The sequence below is a fragment of the Cyprinodon tularosa genome, unplaced genomic scaffold, assembly GCF_016077235.1.
Source record: "Cyprinodon tularosa strain WSP-4 unplaced genomic scaffold, ASM1607723v1 ctg267, whole genome shotgun sequence".
In the NCBI taxonomy this organism is placed as follows: domain Eukaryota; kingdom Metazoa; phylum Chordata; class Actinopteri; order Cyprinodontiformes; family Cyprinodontidae; genus Cyprinodon; species Cyprinodon tularosa.
The window spans coordinates 1075820-1096433 of record NW_024038971.1 but is presented as its reverse complement, the minus strand read 5'-3'; the positions used below and the strand labels follow the sequence as shown (position 1 = coordinate 1096433).

General features: G+C 40.3%; 1 protein-coding gene across 5 annotated transcripts in view; it reads right to left on the bottom strand.

Annotated features, from left to right (window-relative positions):
* The window catches only part of tnr (tenascin R (restrictin, janusin)), a 267509-nt gene that overhangs the window by 130773 nt on the left and 116122 nt on the right, over nt 1-20614 (bottom strand). For all 5 annotated transcript variants that reach the window (XM_038289296.1, XM_038289300.1, XM_038289299.1 and 2 more), the window contains one exon: nt 851-965. In XM_038289296.1, the coding sequence (XP_038145224.1) occupies nt 851-928 (78 nt within the window). In that variant the 5' untranslated portion in view covers nt 929-965. The remainder of the gene's footprint in view (nt 1-850; nt 966-20614) is intronic.

Genomic DNA, 20614 nt, shown 5'->3' with positions numbered 1-20614 from the left:
GTACAGATAGCTCTGTCCAGCTTCACAGCTGACTTTTAATCAACCCATCAGCAAAGCCGTAAGCTGTCGTCCACATTCCAGTCTAGACACTGCTCATCTGGAACACACCTGATATCACCTCTCTGGCCAATAGGAACAGAATAATGTAAATTTGATACGCTAATGTATTCATTTTTATACAGTTTTTTACCACCTTAGAATCCAGTTCTATTGAAAAAAGGAAGGAATGGGTTTAGTTAAGCTAGTAGCTATAGTAATTGTTAAACATAAACAGAACATTTATTTTAAAAATCTTAGCAAAATATATTCTGGGAAAAAAACTGTCAAAAAACACCACACATGATATAAAGGCACTTTATTTTACTTGCAAAATAACCTAAATGAGTACTTCAGAGTGTATGAGGTTTGTGGTTTCCAGCTCAAACCTGCTAACTGTCAGCAAACTATAGATGTACACTGGATTGGATTAAAGATGCGTTGCACAGTGGCAGTGTTTGTAGCATTGCAGCAGTGAAGCAGTGAAACAAAAATGTCCTAGGTTTGAGCCAGGCCTACAAGTTTTCCCTGAGCATGTGAGTGTTCTCTCCAGGTAGTCAGCTTCAACCTACAGACCAAAAACATGTCGATTTGATTAATTGGTAATTCCTAATTGAGTCTCTCTGCATGTCTCCATATTGCCCTGTGATGAACTAGTGACATGTCAAAAACTACTGCAGCCCCCAGTGACCTTGATGGATAGGTGGTGGAAGATTGATGGATAAGGAAAATAATATTCACAAAACATAAGGATGAAAGACAATTAACCAAAATAATAAAAAAGGGGGGATTTAAGTTGCTTTGTCAATTTTACCTGTAGTGCAAAAAGCAGAGCCACTGCCAGGATTGTTGTGGGCTCTGGGGCCCAAAAAGACTGCTTTGATTGTGGCATTCTGGAATCACTCCTCACTTTTGTTCTCCACAAACACCTTTTAAGGAATGATAAGAAGACAAAATTGAAAATGTGTTAGTTTGAATGACAATTCCAAAAATAGGCCCAAGTACAATGGGCTTTATCTGTCTGCAAATTGATACACTTAACAAGGTACCCAGATTCAGCCAATATATTTTTAATAAATGGAATATAGAATAAAAAAATTAAATAATATATATATGTAAATATACACATCATGGAATCAATAAATAGCAGCCCATACAAATCACTTCTACCAACCAACCAAAAACAATCAATGAGTTTGTTTGCAAAATTTTAGAACACCACTGAAATCCTTACATACAATTATATGTTACATACTTTTCCATGCCAACAATGATGAGAGCAATACCACAAGCATAATCAACTTGTTGAAAAAAAGAGTAAGCTTTAGTTACAAACACCAGCAATGGTGATAAACATACCACCTGGGTAGTCTACTTGCAAATTTCACTGGTAACCAGTGTTGTGCATGAACATGTTAATTGAATGGTGTTCACTGAATATGTTCAGATTTTTTGTGAACGGTGAACTGAACGGACCAGTTTTGAACTAATGAATGTGAACGAGAGCGACATTCACTCTGAGCATAATGAGCAACACGCACACACAGCACAAGTTCGCGTTCAATTGATAAAAACACTTTTCATTGAAAAACATCAGGTTTTATGGAAACATACCAGCATGTCTAAAGTTAGTACTAGTGAGCGCGATTCAGACTTAAATTCTGGTATTTCTGATTCCAGTTTTGCAGAGCAACTCACAGAGTTTTATAAACTAACAAAGGAAGACTGACAGAAAAAAAACACACTTTATGTGCAAACTGTGCCCACCAGGACTTAACAAACAAGTCCTTACATCAGCCACATCCACTTCAGTTTAAAATGACACATCGAGTTAAAGCATCCGTATCTGCTATTGAATGAGGAACGTAAGAAATAGTTTTGATACAGGCCTTTTCAGCAGAACTTGAATGTTCCTGTATGTTTCTAAAGTTCAGTGTAATTTGGCCAAATAAAGGCTTCACTACACACACAGTATACCTTGACTGCATTGAGTAGTTTCCATTTCTTTCTATATCTAACGATCACACATGAAATAAGAGGTTCTATTGTGTGAACTTGAAGTAGTTCATAAATAGGTTTGTGAACTATGAACGTGAACTAGTTCCTTTTCATCTGTGTTAATTGAACTTTGAGCTTGTTCTTTTTAACTATGAACTGCCACAACATTTCTGGTACCAATGATTAATATATAATCAAGTTTGATAAATTTTTATTCACAGACTTTTGTTTTGTATTTTACAAACAATATTTTGTACTTTGCAAACAATATTTCTTTGAATATGGTAAATGGATGAGCATGGTTTAAGGTTAGTTTCTAAACCGTTCCAAAGTTGGATGCCATACACATAGACATACATTGACTTTCTCATGGTCCTTACAACTGGTAGGGCGTTTACCACATCTCCTCAGGATATACTGTAGCCTCCTTCTCTACTTAAAAACTATTTTGTTGTCAGTTGAATGTTAATAATTTGTCATTAGCCTTGCATATTAATTGTGCAGTATAGAAGTCAATTAAATAATTAAATTCGTAGCACTCGAGACTGTTTGTGTGATCATGCTAGCCGGAATCATGGCATTTCGAATACAGCGTAAAAGTACAAACCTGGTGTTATTCATGTATTATTCATGTATTATTGTTATTATTCACTCTGGCTCCCTAAGCAGGACCCTTAACCCCAAACTGCTCCCCGGAGGCCTCACAATGGCAGCTCACTGCTCGCCAAGTGGATGGGTTAAATGCAGAGAAGTAATTTCCCTCTGGGATTATTAGAGTGTATTAAAAAAAAATTAGATGTCAAAAAAATTTTTTATTTAAAAAAAAAACTAAAAAAATTAGAAAAAATAATAAAATATTTTATATACATCAGATATTCATTAACATGCGTCTTGACTGTAATGCCTGCTTTGAGATGAGTCTGCAGCAGTCATCTACTTTAAGTATGAAGCTATAAATAGGACAAGAACTTACATTTAAAGCTAAAGGACATAACCAGGACCTGATACTATCAAAGACAACATCAAGTCCTGGAGAACGGGAAATGTAAACTAGACCATATAAACCAGGTATAAAATTTCAAAAGCGGATCAGCTGTTGCCATAAACCATTACATACATCCAAGGCATGTCTTGAGGACAAAAAGACCTGTATGACTTTCAGTTTTACGTATTACAATTTAGACTTAAAATTGAAGTTATCTTTGGATCAGAGGGGCTGGTTCTGACGGAGGTCTCTTCCTGTTAAAAGGGAGTTTTTCCTCTCCACCTCAATATATGCATGCTCAGTGTGATTGATTACAGAAGAATGAATGAGTCGATGCAATGAGCTGATTTTACAGTACTCAGATAGAACATTGTTGATCAATCTGAATATGATCTGGTTGGGTGCTCTATGTTAAGGGCCTTGGGGTGGTATGTTTTTGTGGATTGGCGCTAGATAAATAAACTAAATTGAATTGAATAAAAGTCCTGATTATCTGTGTGAGTCTCTCCAGGTTGAAATAACCTTATAATTTTGCCAAGCTTATGATGATTAACAGACTGAAACAAGAATTTACAGTAAGTACCAGCATTGACAGAGGAGATAAAGATTACTCTCACACAGAGAAATAATTCAGCCAAATTTTAAGAGTAATGAACACTCATTACATTAAAAAAGTCCTATTTACTTTTTTTAAGACAATATTAACACAAATGTATCAAATAAACCTTACATGATTCATAGTAATTTACAAAAATACGGGTTATTTATTTAAAATATATAATCATAATGTTTATGACTAAAGTATTAATAAAGCATTGTAATTGAAATACATAACGTTAATTGTTTAAATTGCATAAGTGCAAGCTGATTATTATGCATTTAAAACAGATCAACTTTATATATTTTATTCTAGATAAATTAATTTAGGTGTAAATTAATCTTGATCAAGATTACTTTATTAATTTAAAATACATAAACCCAATATTTAAGTATTTTAATCAATTAGTCTATATTAAATTAATGAAAATGCATCATGTTAAGTTTATTAAAATATGGGGGTAAAATTTCAGTGACAGTAAAAAATTTATGAAGAAAATAGGACAAATTTCTAAAAGGATTTTTTTTTTTCTTTTTGCATAATATGAGCAGAATTTTATATTTTACCAACATTTTAGATTTCTCTCTGTGAGAGATCCAGACTTTGAAATGTTTAGGTATTTATTTAAGTTTTCAGGTCAAAGTTTTAATCTTATCTTGTGGCCTAGTGGTTATAGTCTTAGATCTTTGGTTTTACAAAATCTAACACATACACACACACACACACACACACACACACAGATTATATATACATAGATATATATATATACACATACTTTGGGCAGAGAAAACATTTGTTAGTGTGAGTTTCAAAGAGATTTGCAGGGATTTCATGCTACGTATGCTAGATAACATGTGAGGCTTGAATTCTATAATCCTTTTTTATCTAAGCAGTGCATCTCCTATTTGTAAAGCAGGTTGCCTCTCTCAGCTGGGCCTTTTTCTGAGTGCAAGATGAAAATCATCTTATCCCACCTTACAGGCTCAGACCTCTTTTCATCCTTACAGGTAAACATGTTGATTTATCAGTGTATTTGAACATAGATAAGAGACAACTTGTTTTGTGCCTATGCAGTGTCTCTGTAAGGTATAGTCTCTTTCAAAGGCTTTCTTTGTTAATAATGTACACCTAATGTCCCAGACTTTCTACCTACAAGCTGTAAGACCTAAAGCCAAGGGATGCTTTACTGCTAAAGTTCTCTATTTTGAACATTTTGTTTTATAAAAAAAAATAAGTGTAAAAATTCAAACTGAAAAACTCACACAAGGAGAAAGACAATTAGGAGAAATTTACTGATACAATTACTTTGTCTTTGGCACTCAGACAGGAAACATAGCAGTTAATTTTGATAGATATGCATGAACAGGAGCAAAAAATAAGGGCTGTTTCCCCCCCAGGCCTGAAACTGGTGGTGGAGTGGAGATAGATAAAGTTGGTCAGTCTGTAGACTGCTGGTTAGTGAGACGGTATGCTGAGCTTTATGGGGAGATCCAGCGGATTCGGTGAGCTGATAATAGAGCTTCACTCAGGAAGATGCAGTCCAGTTGGATAACACAGGTTGAAAGAACCTGTCCATGATGAGCAAGCATGAAGCGACAGTGGAGAGGAAAAACTAAGATGAGACGGGGAACGCAGTAAGAGTCCGGGAGGAATGACTCTCTAAGCTTTAGCTACGGAGGTGGGGGAGGGGCTGGAGGTGTGTTGAAACAGTGTCATCTGAATGAAGTCACACAGCGCATCTGCTGCCTGCCCACAGGAGCAGACAGGTGCGTATCGGAGGCCTTTTAAGATGAGCTTTGGAAGCTGATTGGCTTTCGCAGAGGTGTGGTTCAAAACTGATTGGCTGTGTCGCAGGTGGAACAATCAGTTTCTTCAGTTGAATTTCCACCTAGGCTCCATTAAACACATCAATAGCATAGAACTATGCCCCCCACCTTAGTAGATGGAAATAATTTCACCTTAAAAGGCCTTATCTGCAGCCTATACAAAATAAATAAATACATACATAAATAAATCAATAAAGGTATTGATGTGGTGAGGTGGGCAAAACAAGCTATAAATAGACAGTGGTTTAATGCTGGCCAATCTTTAAATATTATCTTATTAAATATAACAAACATATTGTGACGTTTATTTAAAGCGAATGTAATCATAATATAAAGTTACATTTTATACTTAAGATCAGATATATTTTTTACTGGATCATTTGTTTGAAATATAACAAGTAGAATATTTTCAAAATGCACAAAATATGTTATACTGATGATTAGAAATGAGACTAAGAGACTACTGGTCATAAAACCTGAAATCATAAATTATTAATCCTAGTTTTTTTGGCAACCTGGTGACCTGCATTTTCATATCACTCCTATTAAAAAACATGCTGACAGAAGCAGTATGTGAATTTTGACCTGTCAGCAACTTATGCTTTCACATGCCTGTTTTGTTATGAATTATTATTCCAATGAGTAATCTAATGCCTCACCAAAGATTCATATATATATATATATATATATATATATATATATATATATATATATATATATATATATATATATATTGTCATGATCGGTACACTAATGTGACCCAATTATGCAGAACACCACGACACAGGAAACAGATGAAAAGTTAACAGAGTTTATTGAAGACAATCCAACGATAGTATGTTCTGGTTATGGTCCTGGGCAAACGGGTTCACCGGAGTCTGTGAGGAAGACAGTTAGTTAGCTGGGCTCTTAGCGGTTTGTCCTTTGATAGTCTCTGGTTTGTACCTTGTGGGTCCTTGAATGGATCTTGGAGAGGAAGGTTGTTGGAACTGGAGAGAGTCTGATTAGCTGAGTCCGTTAGCTGCTTCAGCGTCTTGCTTCTGAAAGGTAGCTGACCTTGACTTAGGATCTCCAGCTCTTGGTCCAGAGCTGCAAGAGAATCCAGGGGAAGTCTTCAGGTTTGGCTCTGAGGGCAGGCTCGGTGGGTTAAGCTCTTCCAGAGCTTCACGAAGGTGAATCAGATTTTCCTGGAAAAACAGAGACAAGATTAGGATCCTGTCAGGATCTCAGAGCAAGCAAGTTCTCAGAGGTTCAGGGCTTAGGTGCTAACCAACTGGCTCAACACTGCGGCGTTGAGGCAAGGTCTGAAGACAGCTTAAGTAGAGGGTCCTCCTGATGATGGTAACGAGCAGCAGCTGTGCAGAGGGCTCTGCTCAGGAGGATCCACGGCGGACTCTGCTGGAGAAGAGAGGTACTTCTCCAGCTTCCAACAGTACCCCCCCCTCAACGACCGCCCCTTGGCGGTCCGGAGGAAGTAGATGGGCAGGAACGCTCATACTCCTCGATCAGGGAAGGATCGAGGATGTAAGAGCCGGGAACCCACTGACGGTCTTCAGGTCCGTAGCCCTCCCAGTCGACGAGGTACTGCCAGCCGCAACCTCGTCGACGGGAGTCCACGATGCGACGGACGGTAAAAGCCGGGTGGCCATCGACTTCCAGGGCGGGTGGTGGGGAGTCGGATGGCGGGCACAGAGGGCTAGAGACTACGGGCTTGACCTGAGAAACATGAAAGGTGGGGTGGATGCGAAGACTCGGAGGTAACTGGAGACGGACTGCGGAGGGACTGATGACCTGGGAAACCTTAAATGGACCGATGAATCTGGGAGACAGTTTCCGAGACATTCCCTTGAGGGGAATGTCTCGGGTGGACAGCCATACCTCCTGTCCGATGGCGTACTCGGGAGCGGGACGTCTCCTGGAGTCGGCAAAAAGTTTGGTGGTCTCTGATGATTTGTTGAGGGTGGTGATGGTTTCTTTCCAAATCCTTTGACAGCGACGGATGTGTTGGTTGATGGTCTTGACTGCTATCTCCTTTTCTTCTGCGGGGAAAAGTGGTGGTTGGTATCCATGACTGACCTGAAATGGTGACTGGCCGGTGGAGGCTGATCTCTGGGAGTTATGGGCGTACTCGATCCAAGGTAGATACTGGCTCCAGTCGGTGGGGTTGTTGGAAGTTAGGCAGCGGAGGGTGGATTCTAGGTGCTGATTCATGCGCTCGGTCTGACCGTTGGATTGTGGATGATAACCTGAAGTCAAGGCAGACTTACAGCCCAGAGCTGAACAGAAGGCTTTCCAAACTTGTGAAACGAATTGAGGACCACGGTCTGATAGGATTTCCTGGGGAATGCCATGTAATCTGAAGACGTGTTTCACGAGAAGCTGAGCAGTCTGGAACGACGAGGGGAGCTTCCTGAGAGGGACTAAATGACAGGACTTGGAAAAACGGTCAACGATGGTGAGTATAGTGGACATACCTCGAGAGATGGGGAGACCAGTGACGAAATCTATGGCAATGTGGGACCATGGACGTGAAGGAATCGGAAGGGGTTGTAACAGACCAGAGGGTGGCTGATGCGAGGCCTTGTTTCTAGCACAAATGGGGCAGGCCAGCACATATTCCTTTACGTCCCTGTGGAGAGTGGGCCACCAGAAGCGTCTGGTGATGAGAGCGATGGTTCTACTGACTCCAGGGTGGGCCGAGAATTTGGCAGTGTGCATCCATAGAATGAGCCTGGACCTGACGGAAGACGGAACATAAGTTCTGTTAGCCGGACCGTTACCTGGGTCGGGTTCCGTGGCCAGGGCGGAGTTAATAAGATCGGAGATCTCCCAGTTCACGACTCCCACAGTACAAGAGGCCGGGAGGACTGGCTCTGGTGTCTCGGGTTGATCGACGGAGTATAGGCGCGAGAGGGAGTCTGGTTTCACATTCTTAGATCCGGGTCTGTAGGAGATAACGAGATTAAATCTGGAGAAGAAAATGGACCACCTGGATTGACGAGGGTTGGCCTGTTTGGCAGACTGGATGCTAGCAAGGTTCTTGTGATCAGTCCAGACTAGAACCGGGTGCTCAGCTCCCTCTAACCAGTGTCTCCACTCCTCCAACGCCAATTTGATGGCTAATAGTTCTCGATCTCCAACGCCGTAGTTCTGTTCTGCTGATGAGAGTCTGCGAGAGAAAAAAGCACATGGATGAATCTTTTGATCTGAGTCGAGTCTCTGGGAAAGGACGGCTCCAACGCCAGAATCCGAAGCATCGACCTCCAGGATGAACTGTTTAGAAGGGTCGGGCTGAATTAACACTGGTGCTCTGGAAAACAAAGATTTCAGTTTGTCAAAAGCAGACTGAGCTTCGGGAGTCCATTGAAAATTCCTCTTAACTGAAGTTAAAGAGGTCAGAGGTTGAGCCGTCTGGCTATAATTTCTAATGAAACGACGGTAAAAATTGGCGAACCCCAAAAACCTTTGAAGCTGTTTTCGATCTTCAGGAATCGGCCAGTCCAAAACCGCCTTTATCTTGTCCTCAGCAGGCTTAACCTGCCCGCCCTCGAGCACAAACCCCAAAAAGGTCACTGATGGTTGGTGGAACTCACACTTTTCTGCCTTGACGAATAACTTGTTCTCCAGTAGCCTCTGTAACACCAGGCGGACATGTTTCTTGTGCTCAGTTAAGTTCCGTGAATAAATGAGAATGTCGTCTATAAAGACAAAGACAAACACATTTAAAAAGTCTCTGAGAACATCATTCACTAGTACTTGAAAGCAGGCGGGGGCGTTTGTTAAACCAAAAGGCATTACCAGGTACTCGAACTGACCCAATGGTGTCTTGAAAGCAGTCTTCCATTCATCTCCTTCTCTGATTCTGAGGAGATGATATGCGTTTCTCAGATCCAATTTGGTGAAGACTGTTGCCCCCTGAACAGGTTCAAAAGCAGAGGCTAGGAGAGGTAGAGGGTACTTATTCTTTATGGTGATTTGGTTCAACCCTCTGTAGTCAATGCATGGTCTTAACGAACCATCCTTCTTGCCAACAAAAAAGAAACCAGCACCCAAAGGAGAAGAGGACGGGCGAATAATTCCAGCAGCTAAAGACTCGTTAATATACTTCTCCATTGTCTCTCGTTCTGGCTTGGAGATGTTATATAAACGGCTGCTGGGTAACGGTGCACCAGGTAACAACTCAATAGCACAGTCATATGGTCTATGTGGTGGAAGGGACGTAGCACTGACCTTACTGAAAACCGGGGCCAAGTCATGGTACTCAAAGGGAACTGAAGATAGGTCAGGAGAGTCCATCTCTCCCCCACCCCTAGGAGGCCCCACCACGGGGGCTGCCGACCGAAGACAAGTCTCATGACATGACGTAGACCATGCTTCCACGTGACGTTCAGTCCAATTAATGCGTGGGTTGTGTTTCTCCAGCCATTCGAATCCAAGCACCAACGGGGAACATGCGGAGGGAATAACAAAAAATGTGATAGTTTCACGATGGTTACCTGAGAGGAGGAGCTCGAGGGGTTGGGTTTGATGAGTAACTTGGTGGAGATTTTTCCCATCAATGGCAGAGACACGGAGGGGTTGAGAAAGAGGAACAGTTTCAATCATCAATTGTTAAACGAGGTTAGAGTCTATGAGGTTCCGTTCACAGCCTGAGTCAATAAAGGCAGAAAAAGAGAGGTTCTGATTATTACAAAACAAGGTGGCAGGCAGCATCAATCGAGGAGATTTCTTAGAGTTGGTTTGGCCCGCCAGACTCCTCAGATCCTCTGGCGGGCCCTGCCTTTTGATTTTGCCGGGCAGGAAGCAATGAAATGTCCACTTTCACCACAATAGATGCAAAGTCTGCTCAAAAAACGTCTTTGTCTCTCCTCAGGAGTAAGCCGAGTGTGTCCCACCTGCATAGGTTCGACCTCCGTACCACCTGAATATGAAGCCTGAAAAGGCAGAGGGAGGGACTGGGCTTTTGGTCGGTCTGTGGGAGGAGAAGAAACAGTCACAATATTTGATGCAGAAGTAGAGGCGTGAGACCCAGAATTTCTTAACTTAGAGCTGTTTCTGGCTCTAATTCTGTTATCCAATCTAATTGTTAGTTTAATTAGATCCTCAAGGGAGGCTGGTTCGTCGAGAGTTGCCAGTTCGTCTTTAATATTCTCATTTAAGGCCATGAAATAAGCTCCCTTCAGAGCACTTTGATTCCATCCGGAAGCTGCTGCCTTAACCCGGAAGTTGATCGAAAAATCAGCCACAGATGAATCTCCCTGCTTAATACTGAAAAGAGCACGAGAGTCAATTGTTTGATCAGTTTCCTGATTAAAAACCTGGGAGAATTCAGAAATGAAATCAGAGTATCGGCACTTGAGACTTTCATCTGAGGGAAATCTGGCCTGGGCCCACTCCAAAGCTCTTCCTGTTAGTTGAGAGAGAATAAAGGTTATTTTCTTAAAGTCCGTCGAAAAGCTGTTTGGAGAGTTCTGGAACAATAATCTGCACTGAAATAAAAATCCTCTGCAATCCTTCATATTACCAGAGAATTTTTCAGGAAGGCTTGGGCGGAACTCTGATGACGTCACTGCTGGTGACCTCGGAGGGGGAACTGGACCCGGAAAAGGTTGCGCTGCCGGTGTGGCGTTAGCACTGTTCATGAAATTAGCATAGCTCTGAAGCTTTTGATTGTTAGTTTCCACAAGACAGTATAACTCACGGAGAGTCTGAGCTTGTCCATAAATTTGTGCATCTTGCTCCTCCAATCGACGGCGGATGTGTTCTGCTGGGCCTGGTGTTTGGCCGCAGTGTTCTGTCATGATCGGTACACTAATGTGACCCAATTATGCAGAACACCACGACACAGGAAACAGATGAAAAGTTAACAGAGTTTATTGAAGACAATCCAACGATAGTATGTTCTGGTTATGGTCCTGGGCAAACGGGTTCACCGGAGTCTGTGAGGAAGACAGTTAGTTAGCTGGGCTCTTAGCGGTTTGTCCTTTGATAGTCTCTGGTTTGTACCTTGTGGGTCCTTGAATGGATCTTGGAGAGGAAGGTTGTTGGAACTGGAGAGAGTCTGATTAGCTGAGTCCGTTAGCTGCTTCAGCGTCTTGCTTCTGAAAGGTAGCTGACCTTGACTTAGGATCTCCAGCTCTTGGTCCAGAGCTGCAAGAGAATCCAGGGGAAGTCTTCAGGTTTGGCTCTGAGGGCAGGCTCGGTGGGTTAAGCTCTTCCAGAGCTTCACGAAGGTGAATCAGATTTTCCTGGAAAAACAGAGACAAGATTAGGATCCTGTCAGGATCTCAGAGCAAGCAAGTTCTCAGAGGTTCAGGGCTTAGGTGCTAACCAACTGGCTCAACACTGCGGCGTTGAGGCAAGGTCTGAAGACAGCTTAAGTAGAGGGTCCTCCTGATGATGGTAACGAGCAGCAGCTGTGCAGAGGGCTCTGCTCAGGAGGATCCACGGCGGACTCTGCTGGAGAAGAGAGGTACTTCTCCAGCTTCCAACATATATATTATATACGAACAAGAATAAAATTAAGCAGGCCCTAAAAAGTTCAAATCAATTTAAGAGTTCAACTTAAAAATAGCATTTCAAAGGTAGTGCTAAAGGCTTGAAAGAGGTTGAATGTCAGAAGCTTTTAAATCTCCCTGGATCAGACAGCAGGCTGATGCCCACAAGCATTATCGCTAACAGCAAGATGAGGTTTTTCATTGAGGCTTAATTAGTGGGAGACCTACTCAGTTAGGCTCAAGAGAATCAACACGCTTCAGGCAGATAAAACTGGCTCCATATACTCAGTTTTTGGGGCAGTAAGTGCACATGCCCTCAGAAAAGATTACAAGCAAACATAAAGCCAGATGCTCTGATCTAAACAGTCTCGATGCTATATCTACATTTCAAAGCCAAGATATATATGTAAAGTTTTATACTTCAAAATCCACTGAACGGAAAAAAAAACTAAATATATAGACAAAGACATTTGATGTATGTATAACTTTCCTATTTATCATTACCAGAAATGATCAGTGTGCATATTTTTCTATATTAAAGTGAAAAACAAAAGATAAATAAGGAACTTTTTTTTTTGTCTTAAGGTTATTCATTGCTACTTTTTAAAGCTACAGTGTGTAATAATTACAGGCATATAAAGTCAGAAATTTAATATATTATACATAACTATGTTATTTATCATCACCTATGAGCTCAGCCTTTTAACCATAATATTTGCGTTGCCTTAGAATTCGTTATTTATAATTACATAGGAGCGGGTCTCGCAGCAATGGAGGCTGACATCTTTGCGCTACGGCAAGCGCAGAGGCAACAAACTAGCGATTGCGAGATCTCCCATGACGCTCGAAAATAACTACGGCAAGTTGAGAGAGATTAACTGAGACGGTACTGAACAGTAGATGGCAGTATTATGCCTGAGAAGCGTTTAGTCTGCCTGAAACCAAAGAAGAAGAAGAAGCAGGTATACTGCGCATCAGTAACAAGAAAGGTGAACAAGGCGGCAGGCGTGAGTGACTTTGCAAACTGTTTGGCACTGTGTGGCCAAACATCAGACGAATGGAGGATCATGCCTACTCTGTATCACAACTAAAAGCGGCGGACACCGAACCCCCGTCATCTAAGAAGCGGAAACACGACGAGAATAAACGCAAGCGTGACAAGAAACGACAAAAAACACGGATCAACATTGGCACGGCATTTACACGATGGAAGTCACTGATGGAGGAAAAAGGTTTTCAAAGTGACGCTCAAGTTGCCAGTTTTCTCTTGGACAGGTAATTAATCCTACACACACAATTGTCTAATATCACTGCAGTTTTTGGAGTACAGGATGCTCAGACCTGTCTAAAACAATAACATGCTGCGTGATGATGCTGTTACTCTCCAGTATACTTATTCAGCAACGTCCCTGACGTTTCATAGGTAATGATTCAGTAATTTTCTGTAAAATAATTTTCTGGATATATACGTCGGTTACTTCTCCGGCTCCTTTGGAGATCTTCAAGCTTTTCCTCCTCTGCTCTCACCCCGCTGGCACCCCTCCCTCGCCTGGCCCTAGCTGCACGGCCTCCCTGCCCTCGCCCTCTTCCTCGCCTTGTAATCCCCGTGCCACCAAAATGACTTGGACTCTGTAAACGGGGAATATATATTCTTCCAGCGAACACAATCTCGCTGTTAAACTAATGACTACAATTACTTCGTCTGTTTATATCACCATGCAAAGCAGCTCACCAAAACGTCACAACGATGTAGAAAAAATAACGGGTATATTTATTATCTTAAGTCTACATGAAATCTATACCCTACACAGACTAATGAAATACTATCTGTAAAATTATCTATGTAAACAAACCTCATCACTTGAGAAGGTAGGTGATGTGGACGTCATGGAAGACATTTTGTCCCGTAACGCTCGCCGTACTGTTGGGGGGGAGAAGCAGTGTGGGGGAGATGTTCATTTTGCTGCAGTCTGCAGTCTGACCGCTAGATGTCGCTGAAAATTACACACTGTAGCTTTAATACATAGAGATCAAATTTTAAAGCTTTCCTGATCCCAAGGAAACATTGCTGCCAAAATAATCACAGACATTTCTTAGGAGAAATTGAATGGCTTCACCTCCCACAAGGCTAAAATACAACTGTTTGTTCATATTAGAACAAAAACCATCAGAGATTCCTTGTAACTTTGCAAAGGAAGATAAAAAAAATGATTATGCCTTCATTAAAGGAGTGCTTTAAAAAAATATCCCAGACTGTATAATTTAATCACAAACAAATCCAGGCGTTTAAAATCTGACAGAAAAAATAATACTTTGATCTTTTTTACCTTTTTTCCTGTTATTTGAATTTATCCCTGAGCTAAGCTTTCTTACTATGACAAACCCTTTCATCTTTAATGTGATTCAGGGGCAGGAGATGAGATATGAATAAGAAATTACACCTCGGAGTGCAATTACAAAGTGACACTAATTCAATTACCTGTCACCAGGTACATAGAAAGAACATTAGTTGCTCAGGGTTGACACCATAACTGAATAACATTAAAAAAAAGATGTAAATCAGAAATTACTGCATTGTCTTTTAACTGTGTAGAGAAAAAAACCCTGCATCTTTTCAACATTTACAAACCAGTCAAAACAAAACAATCAAACAGTAGAAGATTTAACAAAGTGTTTTAGGCAGTGGTTCTGATCCAGCATATCAATAGATTATAATCATCAGTAAAATATTACCTTTGTGACAATAACTTTTTATTTTGTGAATATTGATCAGCTTGTGAGAAAACAAAGAATAAAGCAAAATATTTCATTGAGACTGCAATGCTTTTTACCAAACCGTGTACATATAGTAATGGACAAAAAAAGGATAGTGAAAAAAAAGGTTAGGAATTGATAAACTGACATTAGAATATGCCAGAAACGCTTCTTGCAAAGTATGAAATTATTTGTTGAAGTCTAATTTATAGTGATCACAGCAGACATTTGAGATCATGGCAGTCTTTGGAAATGACGCATCTCATTATTGCCTTCATTTCTGCACCAAAACTTTGTGTGTGAAAATTGAGACAATGCCATGCAATGCATTGCAAAATATCCATACACTGGTAACAGTTCAATTATCTTTAAAGCCTGTATGTTACTCTAAACGTAAAAAGACTTATAAAAAGACATCTAATATGCAGTTACATTTTATGGACATGAAATTACAGCCATTTGTGCAAACACCAGAATTTGGTTTTGCCAAGCTTTCTTATGACTGGATTCAGTTTGCTTTTCTTACTTATAGTATTCTTATTGATTTTATGTTATGGTTCCCACTAAATTGAAAAAATTGTGACAAAAAAAGTATATACATATATATAATTTACAAAGTAACTCCCCGCAGTGGAGATTGTATATGTATGTATATATTTAAGACTGGTAGTTCTTTAGTGTTGAGCATAAATAGAATTCCATTTTTCATGGGAATTAACACAAATGAGATGCATTAAAATTATATTTCCCTGAGCTGAACCTGCATTAGCCTTCTTGATTTTAGGTGCTTTGACATAAAACTGCTAGGCTGATTGTGTCTTTGTCAGTGCTTTATGATTTTGGTCTAACTGCAAGACAAATATAAAGGGATACTGTATAAAAAATAATCAACACCTTTATATGAATATTGTATTTCCTAAATATGAGCATAACCTAATGAGGATTCAGGAAATCTGTTCTTTCTTGTGCTTTTACTTCGTCTTTCAGTGACCATGTTTTAAAGACCAATTTTCAAGACAGCAAGCTTCTCCCATCTGGCAACTTTGCTTAGATCACCAAATTGATGCCCACATTCAGTCAAGCATCAGCGGCACCTTATGTTTCCTTTTATAATTAGCACATTTAGACACATTGTTAACTGTTTACCCAAGCTTGCAGAGTACATCACATAGTAATGGAGTTTCCAACAATTCCAAAGCACACCAACCTTCTTTTTAATGAAAAACTATCTTAAACAAAAATCTTGATTATTCTTAGTAGCAGTACCTAATAAGTAATTGTTTCCCCTTCTATTTATATTTTAAATAACAATACATTTTTTAGATTACAGAGTAAAGATTGTTGTTTCATTACAGTCTTGTGGATCTAACAGATGGTTTACCAGATATTATTGATTGATGGGAATGGTTTGTTATTGTTATAAGGTTTGCATGTGTAGCCATCATACTAGCTTCAGATCATCAGATCATGATACTTTGGCAGTTTGCGTTATGAAAGTAAACTGAAATTTTTAGGTTATTTTTTGTATTTTCACTTCTTTTTTTTTTAAATCAGCCTATATACTCATTCCTAAAGTGACAGACAGTAATGAAGAAGTCAATATATCAGTTGGTTTTACAGCCATTAAGATTTCAAAGATTTTGTCTGTTGTTTCATGAATTATCTGTAAATTTTCACATTTAGCCACTTGTTTCGCTGAAATGAGTAACTGACAGTGGAAGACATTGAGGCAGAATGTAGCAGTAACATCATTAGATTGATTGGCTAACTGGTTTAAAATATAATAAAATTAAAAAAATCAAACAAAAAAATTAAAAGTAAATTAGTTCACGCAACCATAATCTAAAGATTGTTCACTACTCAGTCATGCCTATTTTTCTTGTCATATCATCACTATTCAAGTTTTAAAGCTGGCTTTAGTAACATTTCCTCTTTTGAGTATGTTTGAGTTGAGACAACTTATTGTGTTTCTGATAGTTTGCATTTCCTATGTCCTTCAACAGCCCTCCTGTTGCATAGCAACGGCAACAACAGTATAGGTCCCTTGAGAAATCAGTGGATGCTATGCAAAGGGGCGCATGAGGTACACAGAGATAAAGAGAAAAAAGAAGAATCAGACAGGAGAAAATTGTGGAGAAGAGGAAGATTAGCTTCTTTGTTCCATCTTTAGAACCTAAATCAGATCACTGGACAATGAATGAGTTAATGAGCCAACTGAAGAATCTGAATAGACTTCGATGAGAGCAATATTATGTTTGAAAGACATATGTCTACAGGAATTATCCTAAATCCTTCTGTCATCATTAGCAGCTTTGTGTAAATGAGGATACATCTGTGCAGCACAAATGAGATGGGAAAGGGCTGTCACTTTAATTAAAAACTGATATAAAAAATGAAGTTTAAAGTTGAGCCTGTATCAAATGGAAGGGGTTCCATTTTACAGTTTTCAAAGATATTAATCAAGGTGATGAAATTTTCTTTCATGATTTCTTTGCAGGGAGCAACAAACATCAGAGGAGTGTTTCTCCTACTTCTCTATTTCCTTCATCACCTATCCATCACATACCATTAACAGGTGCCAGGATTTATAGGAATATATAGCTCCTAACGCTTTAAGAGTATATCTTTGCCACGAAAGGGAAAGTATACGTTTTTACAGTCCATATTTACTGTAACTAAAATATTAATATTTTTGGGCCAATTAGAAAATACATTTTAAAATTTATAAAGAAATGATTAAGGTGGTCAAAAACAAAAAGACATGTTGGTACAATAGAAATGTACAAAGTATAAAGTAATACAATTTAAGGATATGCACTAATTAGCTAACACAATAGCCAACATGCCCAAAAATGTATTAGTCCCATTTTACTGCTAAACCAGTTCTGTTGAGTTGAACCATGGACTTCACATTACCTCTAAAGGTGCGATATGGTGTGTCTGGAACCAATGTTTCAGTAGCATATTATTTCCCAAATGTGGCAGGATGGGGCATCTGTAGATCTGACTTGTTTTTTAAGTAAAACCCTTGGATGATTTAGTGAAATGAGATGTAAGGAATTCTTAGACCAGTTCTAAACTTGGACAATTTGTTCAGTTTCTCATAGCAATACTGTAGCTGTTTGGTTGCATGCTGTGTTAGGCTGCTGTAAGAGTTTTCCTAAAAGTCTTACCTTTGTTAAGAGAGTGTAACCCAGAGCTACTTTTTCCCGTGATGCGATGTGAAAGAAAGTTGGATTTAGCAGTCCAGGCACTTTCTTGTAATCTTCCAGATAACATTTCTAATGCTCTTCATCTCATTGTTGCTACACTATATTGCCAAAAGTATTTGCTCACCTGCCTTGACTCACATATGAGCTTAAGTGACATCCCGTTCCTAATCCATAGGGTTCAATATGACGTCGGTCCACCCTTTGCAGCTAGAACAGCTTCAACTCTTCTGGGAAGGCTGTCCACAAGGTTTAGGAGTGTGTTTATGGGAATTTTTGACCATTCTTCCAGAAGCGCATTTGTGAGGTCGCACACTGATGTTGGACGAGAAGGCCTGGCTCTCAGTCTCCGCTCTAATTCATCCCAAAGGTGTTCTATCGGGTTGAGGTCAGGACTCTGTGCAGGCCAGTCAAGTTCATCCACACCAGACTCTGTCATCCATGTCTTTATGGACCTTGCTTTGTGCACTGGTGCACAGTCATGTTGGAAGAGGAAGGGGCCAGCTCCAAACTGTTCCCACAAAGTTGGGAGCATGGAATTGTCCAAAATGTCTTGGTATGCTGAAGCATTCAGAGTTCCTTTCACTGGAACTAAGGGGCCAAGCCCAGCTCCTGAAAAACAACCTCACACCATAATCCCCCCTCCACCAAACTTTACACTTGGCACAATGCAGTCAGACAAGTACCGTTCTCCTGGCAACCGCCAAACCCAGACCCGTCCATCAGATTGCCAGATGGAGAAGCGCGATTCGTCACTCCAGAGAACGCGTCTCCACTGCTCTAGAGTCCAGTGGCGGCGTGCTTTACACCACCGCATCCGACGCTTTGCATTGCACTTGGTGATGTATGGCTTGGATGCAGCTGCTCGACCATGGAAACCCATTCCATGAAGCTCTCTGCGCACTGTTCTTGAGCTAATCTGAAGGCCACATGAAGTTTGGAGGTCTGTAGTGATTGACTCTGCAGAAAGTTGGCGACCTCTTCGCACTATGCGCGTCAGCATCCGCTGACCCCGCTCCGTCAGTTTACGTGGCCTACCACTTCGTGGCTGAGTTGCTGTCGTTCCCAAACACTTCCATTTTCTTATAATACAGCTGACAGTTGACTGTGGAATATTTAGGAGCGAGGAAATTTCACGACTGGATTTGTTGCACAGGTGGCATCCTATCACAGTTCCACGCTGGAATTCACTGAGCTCCTGAGAGCGACCCATTCTTTCACAAATGTTTGTAAAAACAGTCTGCATGCCTAGGTGCTTGAATTTATACACCTGTGGCCATGGAAGTGATTGGAACACCTGATTCCAATAATTTGGATGGGTGAGCAAATACTTTTGGCAATATAGTGTATTTGATGATGTACAATGCTCAATATAGGCACTCTGACTGGTCTGCAGCTATGTAGCCCAAACCTTGTTGAACTTCAATACATTGTTTGCTCTAAGAACTCTATTAAATTCAACAGCAAGTTGTTTAGCAGTATGAGATATAGTGGCTGCAGGGCCAAGCCTTTCTTCTCTAGGTCTTCCCCTAGCCTTGGCAACTGGTGATTTAGCAGCCAATTCACCACCTTTTTTTCGTTGAACTATTTCTGATAAATACTAACCATCGCAGATGAAAACACCACACAAGAGGTGCAGTTAAGTATGTTATCTGAGCCTGGTCATCATCCTTTAGCCTTTGTCAGACTCAAACTTATCCTAGCTCATGTATGTGCTTTTAACTCATCTATAACAGATTTTTTTGGACGACTAAATAAGTGGCATTCATTTACCCTCTCATGGATCATAATATTAACTCTTAGTAATGTACAATGTTAGAAAATATGTTCTATTTAAGTAGCCATTTTTCTTTACAACTAGCTATATAAAAAGAGGATTTCTTCCCACACAGTATTTTTGTGTGTAGGTGTGTATCTCCATCTTCAGACAGCATGGGGTCCAAAGGAGATTAACATCCCTGTTGGATTATAGAAAAGAAACACACTGGAATGCCTCATTAACTCTCATTCTCGTGTTGTGATGTTATTCCATGGCTGCAAGGCCTTTTTTAAGACTGCTGCCACCTGATTAAGTGTTTGCTGTCTTCCCAGTAGACATATGTCTCAATCTGTGTACATGGTCTTTCTCCTCTTTGTGGCCCTCTGGGGATTCTGTGAGAATGGATAAATCAGCCTTGGGAGCACTTGACTGTCACTATCCTTTTACGAGAGTCCCGATTAGGACAGCGAAAGTGCTCAAGAGGCAAGCCTCCACTAAGGTCCGGCTGCAGTGGTGTAGCACCAAGTATACCCTCAGCCGTTAGGGTGCAGTAGGTGAGAGAAACACTGTGATCATGGTCAGTCAGCGCAAAAGAAGGCATCAAGCCGTGCTTGTGGATCCCAGGCCTAGATGGTTACCAGAGGGCACAAAATATCCCTCTGCTGAAATCTTGTCTCTCCTCAGCAGCTTTCCACTGAGCAAAGAGGGTGAAATATTTTTGTACTGCATTTACACTTTTGCTTCCTTAGTATCTTATTCACCTTTTTCTTTTTTAAAAGACCTTGTCCATATCTGTCCTTTTTTTTTGCCTCTCACATTTTTCAGTATCTGTACATGTCATTTTCAGAAACTCATATCTTTTTGACAAGGTTTGCATTTTCTCTATTTCGCAAAGGATTTTCTTGATCCTCAGGCCTAAAGTCTTTTCGTCACTAAATCTGTTCACTAAGAG